Source organism: Crocodylus porosus, unplaced genomic scaffold (genome assembly GCF_001723895.1).
Source record: "Crocodylus porosus isolate Cpor-Errol unplaced genomic scaffold, CroPor_comp1, whole genome shotgun sequence".
Lineage (NCBI taxonomy): Eukaryota > Metazoa > Chordata > Crocodylia > Crocodylidae > Crocodylus > Crocodylus porosus.
The window spans coordinates 47,650,603-47,661,873 of record NW_017728949.1 but is presented as its reverse complement, the minus strand read 5'-3'; the positions used below and the strand labels follow the sequence as shown (position 1 = coordinate 47,661,873).

The 11,271-nt window shown below is 40.6% G+C and overlaps 1 protein-coding gene across 2 annotated transcripts in view; it reads right to left on the bottom strand.

Moving 5' to 3' along the window:
* Positions 1-4,377: 4,377 nt before the first annotated feature.
* Positions 4,378-11,271, bottom strand: part of LOC109322534 (sodium channel protein type 2 subunit alpha-like) — a 98,437-nt gene continuing 91,543 nt past the window's right edge. For both annotated transcript variants that reach the window (XM_019553599.1, XM_019553600.1), the window contains exon 26: positions 4,378-6,462. In XM_019553599.1, the coding sequence (XP_019409144.1) occupies positions 5,273-6,462 (1,190 nt within the window). In that variant the 3' untranslated portion in view covers positions 4,378-5,272. The remainder of the gene's footprint in view (positions 6,463-11,271) is intronic.

Genomic DNA, 11,271 nt, shown 5'->3' with positions numbered 1-11,271 from the left:
AGCAACCGCAGTATAGTCCTCCCTGGTCATGGTCCCTCCCTTCCACTGGGTGTACACCTCCCTTTTAGCTAGGAGACATTCCCATATGCTTTCAGTGAGCCATGGGGGCTTTTGCACCTTCCTGCTCCCTTTGATCTGTGTTGGGATTACCTCCCTTTGGGCTTGGAATTACCTGCTTTTGGGCTTGGATTTTAATGCGAATATGGGGCTTCATCATGCACTAATCTTTTATCAAATTTTATTTTTATATGTTACTGTTTCTGTGTAAGAGTTCAGAAAAAGATCTGAAACAGTTTTATAAAAAGATTTCAAACATCACTGTTCATATTAAGGGTGCCTTCCCTCAAATGCTTAATGCTCTATTGTTTTGCCTTTTTCTTTGTTTGTTATATGCAACTCATTACTGATCTTAAGGTCCAAACTCTTAATGAGACAATTCTCAATTCCAGCCTTAAGTTTGAAGTTATGCTTAAACTACATAATCTATTTTTGGCAAAAGTCTTAAAAGTCAATTTTGTTGTACAGTTTAACTGTCTCCTAAATTTGAAACAGTAGGATTTAAGCATTAACTTCATTCTAGGTTTTAGAGCAGGAATTCCCATTAAATCTTTGTACCTGCTTTGCCTGTCAAATGCTACTATATGGTTTCAAAAAATGCTTGATCTAATAAGGGCCAAATTTCAGCGATTTGTACAAGAATGAATGCCTATTACAATTAAGCCATTGTGTTCCCTCAGTAGTGGTAGAGGTTACAGTGTCATACCCTTTCTGTGCTGACATGATGGTCTGCGCTCAAACTTACAGATAATTGAAAATGAATTACTTGGTTTTTTTTATATTATATTTTTTTCCAACTATTTAAGTTGGTATAATAAAAGATATCAGATAAACCCAAAGAACCTTGTCTGCCTATGTCCTTAGACCAACACGGCTACAACCTACACCCTTGTAACATTGCTTTATTTTATTATTTCAAAGATATCGAACGGTCCAAACCATGCCGTTCTTGGTCTGTAGTTGGGCAACAAGTCTGTTGGTTCAAAATATTGTTGTTTAGATTTGTTTAGGACAGTTCTATCTGTCAGTTTCAGGATCTTCCTTACTTCAAAAATGGGTACATCTGCATTTCTATCAATTTTTCCCATTTGCAGTTTTTGAGATGTATTTTGTAATTTTCTCCCGTTTTGTAATTTCTTGTCTCTAAGCTAAACATTTCATATCTTGAAGTCCTCCCCTTTTTCTCCCACCCCACAATGGTGAGGGCAGCTGCTGCAAAAGGAAAGAAGGAGTCTAATTTTACTCTGTTTAGATAATTGATTAGTATTAACTGCCTTTCAGGATATGTCTAGATGTGTTCCAGTGTCTCGCCAAAACTTACATGATAGGTTCATGAATTATTCTTTATACCATCTTTCATTAGTATTTGATACCTCAGCAGGTAAGTTTGAAGTTCCCTTCTAAAATGGGATCTAGATAGTACATGAAATTAGTAATATTACTCTCCACTCACAACTGTATCCCTAGGGTATTATGCTGTTCTGTGATTTGTTTTTTATATAGTGTTCCTTTCCAGCAGTCAACCGTTGGTGTTTCTCATTATGTTGACAAACTTTAACTTTTTTGTAGGTAACTTTCACTAGATAACTGTTCTAATAAACCATCATAGCACAGGCTTCCCTGAGTAGTCTTCAGATATCAAAATATAGTACGTCTGCTATTTGGCTGACTTTAGTAAGTGGTAGCAAGTCATCTTGCAAGTCTGCTGACTTCCTACCACTTGCTAATATCAACCAAATAGCAAATCTAATGTTCTGCCTCTGCCAGTGCTAAATTTCAAATCAGAAGGAAATCAAAAATTGATAGGACACTAGTTCCTGACACTGACAAGGTACACAGAATATTATCAAAGACGTTATATAAGAGCCCAATATTATTGTGATTTTATTTATCAATCTGACCAGTTTTTCATGTAGTTGATCATTTTGATCTACTCCCTTGTTTATAAGATCTTGCAGGCATAGGCAGGGCATTGATTTCTATCATAAGCACTACCTTCATTTCGGGAATCTTACAATTTTAGTTCTTAAAATCAGACAATAGAAGATCGGGTCTTCTAAGCTACAATCATGGGACTCCTCAGTAGTGGGTTGTTATTATAGAGAAGATGGTTTATATTTTTAAGCTTTTTCCAGAAATTGTTTTTGGTTTTATGGACAGAATCAAGGCATATCAATGCATAAATTATTGTATAGATATATGGCATGTTTATACTAAGGAGAAATATTAGAATCAGAATATTAGGGACCCATCCAACTATTCAGTAGAGTGAGGTGGAAACAATATCTACAGTCAAGGTGGACTAATAGTTCTTTGTTATAAACCCTAGTGTTTGGATACTTATTCCTTTATAAAATGTAACTGTTTAGCTTAACATTTATATTGGGTCTTTCATTGTCAGGGGTCAGCAACCTATGGCCCTTGGGTTGGATCCAGACTGAAAAGGGCCATATGGGTCTGACCTGGGCTGCATTTTATTAAGGGTGTGCTAGTCTCCAGTTGTTTGAACCCGTCTGTGTTTTCCTAATGGCACACCAATAGCCTCCAGCCTGCAGTGGAGGGGTGCTCTTTCTCACTGGAGCCTCTGCTCACCCTTGCTGGAACGGCTAGAGGTGAGTGTGGGCTTATGACATCAGCTAGGTTGCAAGCTGTGTCACACATTAGTAAAAGGTTCTAAACTTTTTAATATATTGTTGTCTGTTATTTTTTCCCTATATATGCAGATGATACTTTTAATGTATAGAGATTAAGGCATTTAACTTTGAATATCAAGAACACATTCCTGATCAAAAGCAGTTAATCACTTTATGATTCCTTAAGCAATAAAGGCAGAGAATCAAAGGAAATAAATACAATAAAAAACAAATGTTTATTCTTTTGGCTCAATTATAATGTAGTTTACGTTTTTTATGGTAGTAGCAATTTCCTGCATGCACTCCATCAACACATTACAAGTTAAAAGCATTAGTAAGGAAGAGTCTACATTTATCTTTAGCTTGTGAATGATACACAAAATGTGGTGATGAGTTTGATTTACAAGTGTACCATTTTTTCTCAGGAAAATATTGGCGATTCCATCATATGCTTGAGCGCAGTATGAATTAAAAAGAATAAGAATAGCCTATATGAACAAATACTGAGAAATAACAAGGTTTCTGTGAAAAATGGGTATCTGTACATGAGCATCAAGGCTGCTCCGATGCTCTGTAATTACTGCCCATCTAAGCAGACTTGATCATTCAAGTCTTCTGGAGCATGGTAATGTGGTTCAACAAGCTTCAGATAAAGTAGCCCCACTGCCATTTTGAAGCACGGAGACACGGATGTATGAGATGTTCTGGGCTCTTTAATTACAATGGCTCTCAAAGTTGCTCTAATTAAAGCACTCCCCCACCTCCCCCCTGCCCCTCAGCAGATGTATAAATGCCCAGTAAGACTATCGTGAAACTTCTGATGCAAGTAGTGCTAGAAATTCAGTTGTCCCCCTAACAGTTTCTCCACTATCCCTAATCACCAGATATGATTGTATGGTAACTAATAAACTGGTGTTCCAGTTTTACACACTTTACAAATTAAATATCTGCAAATATAATATTAAAACAAAATAGCCTATTAGTACTTATTTTCTTTATTTCTTATATTGTGAAGATCTCAACCGAATATTATCATGGACAGAAAGTAAACAGAGTGATATGGGAAGTAACTTAAACAGAGAAGTGAGCCTGATGACAGTTACCTTATATACAAAATGCTGCCAATAATATGATTTTTTTTACATTATTTATATATGCTAACCACATTTCAACAGGTTAAGCAATTCGCAGTATGCCCTATACATTTTGATTCTATACCATATAATAGCCACTTAAAATTTAAAATGCAAAACTAAAGAAGCTCATAAATAACTTCAAACTATTGCTTAATGATATGAAGGAATGAGGTCTTGTCAAACAATTTGATTCACTTTATCACTGACATGGCTTCCTATAGCAGAGACTCTGGACAGTGGAAGGAGCAAGATACAGCAGCAAAACTATTGACATGCATCAGTGGTACTCTCCAAACTATCTATAATGATACAGAATATAAGAAGTTACCGGTTGAGAGCTTAGAATCTACACATACTTTGGTACATATTTGATGCAATATGCTGTGGCACAGCCAGTTATGTGTATATTCAAATATGTACAAAAGTGTAAAATAAGTATTTACACAATAGGGGGGATTTTGTTATTTCATTAGTTGTCAAGCTTACTGAGAGTAAAAAGGGGATAAACAATTTCAATAAAATATAAACCTTTAAAAAAATTACTTATTTGATTAAATTACTTTCCCAAGACAAATACAATACAGTGGTTTTTTTTCTGAACAACATTTGATAAAAACAAAGACTAGGTGACTGGAAATTGGGATGAAGTTTGCGCTTGCTTATATTTCATGATTTGCATAAACATAACTCGTGTAAATTCTTGTAAATTACAAGATACTTTGCAGGCACATAAAAATTAGTCTGAATGTGACAACACAAATCGTTAAGGACTTCAAATTTTAAAGCCACCCAGAAAGATGGAAGTAGTTAAAACCCTTGTTGCTTTGCATCGTGTCATGGTTTTTTTTCCAGGCACAATCTACAAGTGCAGCATGCCTCCATGCAAATCACTTTGTCTGTACATTATAGAGAATTGGAGAGTAAAACACCTGGCCTTCATACCCCCTCCCCAACATAAAACCCATTTACAAAAATAGTCACATATAATATTAAACAACCTGTGGATTAAAAAAATCAAAAATTCACTAACACTGTTTTTGTAAAAATATGGCAAATGTGGCAGTTGAAGTACAAACAGTGAATAGAGTTACCATACTAGGTGTTTTTCAGTATGTCAAACACGCAAAAAATGTAGCTTTGCACACCTTTCAGGGCTCCTATGATGTAAAGAACCATTGTGTCTGTCTTCTTCAGTAGTGTCAGCTGTGATGAAAACAGTAACCACCTATCAAGTATGTTACCCTGTTTTAGACTTACAGGTTGATGACGATGGGTCACTGTCTTGTTATAGGCACTGACCATAAGTATATATATAATGTGTATATACATATATATATGTAAAAACAGTCAGTTTGGCATAAACCTCCTACAGGAGTCCTGTTGACACAGATACATTACTTTCAAAGGCTGTAAACAAGGTGACCTACAAACAGAATTCTTAGTGTTTTACTTTTTACTTTCCCTGATGTCTTTGCCTTTGTAGTCTTTTACTGCTTTGTCTTTTTCATATTTCTCTTTTTCTGGCTTTGTTACACTGTCATAAGAGGGCGGTGAGGTGGTTGAGGAGCTCTCATCTGTTTTTTCTGGAGTAGAATTCTCATTTAGTTTATCAATAATCATATCCTTGATAGGTAGTCCATCTCCTTTGTTTTTATCTTTGTTAATTAGACTAGAAACTTTTTTAACTTTTTGCCTTAAAAGGTGCCGTCTGTAAGCACGCTGAATAACAGTAGCAGAAACCTCCTCTTGCTTTCTTTTTAATGTGGTTGTAATTGGTTCATAGGAGACTTTAGAAGGATTGGCTGCCATAAACCGATCTTCCATTTGTATTCGAAGTGCATCCATCTCCCCACTTTCACCCAAAACACGCTTTGTAAAAGCAAACAAGATGTCCAGGCAGTGAATTCTGTCACCACTTACCATGGGCAGATCCATTGCAATAAGCTGGACTTTGTTGGGCTTTGCTATAAGAAGAGGAGGATCCAGTGAAGCTGCAAAATCAGACAGTTTACTATATTCTATGAACTGGGTTGCATCTGGATCAAACTTTTCCCAAACCTCATAGAACATCTCAAAGTCATCCTCACTCAAGGGCTCAGCACTTTCTTCAGTTGCAACACTGAAGTTCTCCAAAATCACAGCAATATACATGTTTACTACAACTAGAAATGATATGATAATGTAACTGACAAAAAAGAAAATCCCAACTGAAGGGTTACCACAGTCTCCTTTAACAGAGCTTCCAGGGTGATCTTTATGTGGGTCACAGTCTGGTTCCCCACTGTTAAGAATTGGTGCTAACAAGCCATCCCAACCAGCGGATGTGGTAATTTGAAATAGGCAGATCATGCTGTTGCCAAAAGTTTCAAAGTTGAACATGTCATCAATCCCAACTTCCCTCTTAACATAGGCAAAGTTGGACATCCCAAATATTGCGTAAATAAACATGACCAGGAAGAGCAGGAGGCCAATGTTAAACAAAGCAGGAAGAGACATCATCAAAGCAAAGAGCAAAGTGCGAATCCCTTTAGCTCCCTTAATGAGTCGCAGGATTCGACCAATTCTGGCGAGTCGGATGACTCTGAACAAGGTGGGGGACACAAAATATTTTTCGATCAATTCAGCTAGAAACATTCCTGTTAAAAAATAAATTAAGTTAGTCAAATAGGCCATTAATTTAAAAACAGCTACTGGATATTTATACTAGCATATTCAGGCTGACCATAGAGGAATATAGCACACTTGTAGTATACTATAGCAAACTATAACAAAATTGCAGTAGTTTGTATTGTCACCATTCAGTTAATTGAACAAAACATTCACAGTATGAAAATCAGCAAAAAAAAAAACAACCTAAAAGTTTTACAGCACTCTGCAAGACCATGCAAACTGAGCCAAAGAAATGCATATATTTTAGCTGGCAAGGTTCTTTGAGTAGATGTGATAACTTTTATTAGAACAACTGAGTAGTTGGAAAAAAGCTCTTAGCAAGTTTTTGGGTGCAATCACCCGATATTTTAGCATGTGCGTACGTGTGTGTGTGTGTGTGTGTGTTTCCTAGGACAGAATACTCCCAAATAGGAGTATTATAAAATGCACTTGGCCAGCCTATTTGTATTATCTCAATATCATAGATATTTTGGTCTGAGGAATATTGTTCTGTTTTAGTTATAATAAAAGTAATATAGATTAATTGGAAGGAAAAGCCCTGTTTATAGTTGTTGGTGACAGATTACAATGTAATCAAATCAAACTACTTCTATGAAATATATAAATTTATACAGAAAATTAGCTTTTTGCAAAGAGCAAAGTTCAAATCCCTTTATCTGCCTTTATTAGTCACAGGATTTGACCAATTCTGGCAAGTCAGATGACTCTTAACAAGGTGGGGGACACAAAATATTTTCCGATCATCTCAGCTAGAAACATACCTATAAAAACAAATACACATTTAATTCAAGAACAGCTTTAAATTTATTAATGTATCATTGGTGGAAATATTTGTTTGTTGTTCTCTCAGAAACAATCAGAATATGAAATGCTTGTTTCTTTACTTTAAAAGCTAAAAGCTGACATCAGTCTTTCTGGAAGGAAGATAACATATATACAGATATAAACTGGCTATTTTATTACCACATTTACTTTAATACAAGACAATGCCCAAATAATTAGATTCTATATATGGAAAATATATAAATTTGTTATAATTTTCCAGGTATTGAATCTAATTATTAGAGGTTTGCCTTTAATTTGTCCCTCTCTCACTGCTACAGCAGGGAAAATAAATTTGGAGGGTCAGGTAGCCTTTTTGCTCTCTGTCCCTGTCAGCTTCTGCCCCCCTGCAGTCCCTTTCTCTCTTCCACGCTGTAAGACCCTGTTCTCCCTGAGCACATGGAAGTGAGGGGCAAATTTGAAATAAACATACCTGTATTAATTCACATCTAGATACATTATTACATGTACCCACACACTTAGTTCATGCAGATTTGATCTATTGTATCTTCTTCTTTTTTTTTTTAATTGCTGCAAATTTTAAGACAGGTCCTCCAGAAATGCACTTTTTAGAAACACTTCTGTACATACACTTTTGTGCCAGACTATCCATGGTATTAACCCAAAGCCAAAAAGGCTCATGATTTACCATATAGGTCATTGGCCTGGACCCCAGCAGAGTCAGCAGCTTTTAAAGCCATGGTGACCTCACAGCTCAGTGTTGCTCAGTATGTTTGTGTACTCTAGATTCCCCCTCCCCCTACACAAGGATCCATATGCTAATTAGTCCCCTACTCATGACTAGAAGTGTTCTTGTCATGAAGCCTGAGACCCTCCAAAAATGTATATGTAGATGAGGTGCAGGGCAACCTGGTTTGGCTGTACCTCATGGAATGTGAGGCCACACTAATCATATGAAACAAACTGAGAGAGGAGGAGGCAGAGGCATTCTGGGTGAACTGTATGAAGCTGATGTTTGCCAGACATTAAAAGCAGAACTCAGCTGTGGGGGTGAAGAGGAAGTCAAAATGTATTCAGTATAGTGGCTAGCCATGACTTGAAAAAGAGTCAGTGCTGAGGGGGACTGTGCTCAGTGGACGCTACCATATATCTTATTCAGTTGGGTTGCACTAACCTATCCTTGTGGTAGGGTCCAATCAGCAGGAAAAAAAAAAAAAAAGGGTCCAATCAGCATGTTTGTCCAATATGGGCCATGTGTTTTATAGTTAAGTTCAGTGTTGGTTGGGCAGTGCACTTACTGTGCCTGCCACTTTAAGAGGTCAGGCCATCTGCGGAGCCACTGGGGGGGGTGGTCAGGCCTAATTAGAGAGTCAGTTGACCCAGGGGCTTGCAGGTGCAGCTAATCCAGATCAAGGGGGTCATCTGACTGCATGTGAAATGCCTGATTGGAGGAGAGATGGGCTTAGACAAAGTATAGGCCCAGACACCAAGAGCAGGGCAGGCAGTAACATCTTGGGAGCTGGTGGGGGAACATCACCCAAAAGGAAGGTCGCAGCTCCTGAATTCCAGGAAGGAGAATGACATTCTGGGGGTTTGGGTAGGAACTAAGGGGACGGAGGAGGTTCCTGGGGACCCAGGGTGGTTTTCAGAGGCCTGAGAAGGGGGATGAGTGCCTGAGCCTGTTGAGAGACCAGAGGAGCCTTGAGAAGGGGACTGTTGAGTGCCAGTGGCCTATTGAGAGGCAGCCCAGCCCAGACAGAGAGGAGCAGTGTGCACAAGGGCCTTTAGAGAGACTCAGAGAACCTCAACTGATCCAGACTGGAGACAGGGGCCAGGGGCCAGGGCCTAGGAGAGGCTGAAGGGCTAAATAGCCCACCACCAGAGACTGAGAGACCCAGGAGTCTGGAGTCTCAACTGGCCTGGAAGGTGGGGCCAGGGCCTAGGAGAAGCCAAAGGTCCCTGGGGGGCCACAGGAAAGAGAGGGAGGGGTCATGGAAAGACAGGCCAGCCCAGAGAGAGTGAAAGACTGTGTGCAGAAGGGGCCTAGAGAGAGAGGCTGGACCATCCCAGAGTGAGGGGCTTGCATACGAGGGCTAGGTAGGCCCTGAGAGAGTAGTTTAATGTGTGGGGAATCTAGGAAGGGCCTGAGTGAACCTCAGTGAGGGTGACAGAGTATAGAAGCCCACTGAGGGGCCTTGAGGAGCACAAGGAAGAAAGGAGCTGCATAAAGGAAGGACTACGGGGCTCATGAGGGAGTGATTTATGGAGGGACTCATGAGGGCAGACCAATAGAGAAGAGAGGGCTGGCTGTTGGAGGAATAAACCTAGTGACCTCTGTTGGTCCAAACAGGGGCCAGAGCCCAGATACAGATGAAGGGTGAGATTGCCCATCACAAGAAACTGCCAGAACCAGGAGCTTGGAGTCTTGACTGACCTGGTGGTGGAGCCAGGGCCTACGAGAGGGCAAAGGTCCCTGGGGGGCCACAGCCATGAGAGGAAGGGGTCAAGCAGCGGGCAGCCATGGATGATGATGACTGGAGCTAGGCTATCTGAGGAGGAGGGATTTAGGAAAGGGATCTGAGAGTGAGCTGGGAGCCAGAGATGGAGGTTTTAGATATGAGGTTGAGCTAGGGCCAGATGGCCCAGGAGTTAGCAGCCCAAGAAAAGGCTAGGACATTTAGGGTCCCAGAGAGGAAGTTGTAAGATCAGGTAGGCCTGAAGACTGGTCCTGGGTAAGACCTAAAACTGTATGCTGCTGGAGTGGGTTGTTATGGTGGGGCAGCCTCCAAGAAATGCCACACATAGGCCACACCAGGGAAAGGTGAGGATGGGGCACCAAAAAGCCTCAGCTCTCATTACCTTGTGGGTTACCCTGTGGAGTGGGAAAGCTAGAGGAGCACACCCTGATAGAAAAGCACTGGCAAGGAAGATCAATGAGGCCTGAGTGGAGAGAGGCCCAGTTAGAGGCCTGAGGCCTAAGCAGAGTGTGGCTCAGAAAGTGGTCTGAGGCTGAAGTTGACTGGGTCCAGGATGAGGGACCAAAGAGGAGATGACATCTGAGAGAGGGGCCAGGTGGGAGACTGAAGGGCCTGACCGCCCAGTGAGTGTGATTGCATGAGACTGAAGGGTCTGAGGGTCCAGAGAGGGGCCTGAGGAGAGATTGAGGGGTCTGGCAACCTGAGTGGGGCTGAGAGAGAGATCAAGGGGTCTGAAGGCCCAGTGTGGGGCTGAGAGAGGCTGAGGTGTCTGAAGGCCCAGTGAGTAGGCTATATCAGAGATTGGACTATCTGTAACAATGCCATCTGTGAGGCATAGGACACATTGTAGGGGAGGTATGGAGCCTTGTTATTGGCCCATAAGGTGGGTGGTTGGTACAGATTGGCCCATAAAGACCAGGTGGGTGGGTGGTACAGTAAGATCTGGGCAGCCTCCTGCATTATATATATATCAATTTACATTGAGGCATGGGCGGCAAGAGTGGGGCTGACTGCTCATAAAGCGGAGTAATTTCAGTTTTTTGTGAGGTACTCTGTGACAGTTGGCTACATTTAATCAACTTCAGTTGGCTGCCGTTACTGAATACATGCTGCTTTTTGGCAGTAGTTTAATGACAGACAGTGTATTTAATGAGGTTTCCTTGTATGCGATTTCAAGGCAAGGGGCTATTCCACCCCATGCTAAAAGGAGAAAAACTTTTTCTTGTATTTTGTGTTTTGGGCTCCACAGTTCAAAAAGGATGTGGAGAAGCTTGAGAGAGTCCAGAGGAGAGTCATGCACATGATCAGAGGTCAGGAAAACAGATCTTATGATGACAGGCTGAGAGCCATGGGACTCTTTAGCCTGGAAAAGAGTAGGCTCAGGGATGGGCCACCTATAAGTTTATCAGGGGTGACCACCAGGATCTGGGGGAACTTTTGTTCACCAGAGCGCCCCAAGGGATGACGAGGTCGAACGGTCACAAACTCCTGCAAGACCGTTTCAGGCTGGACATA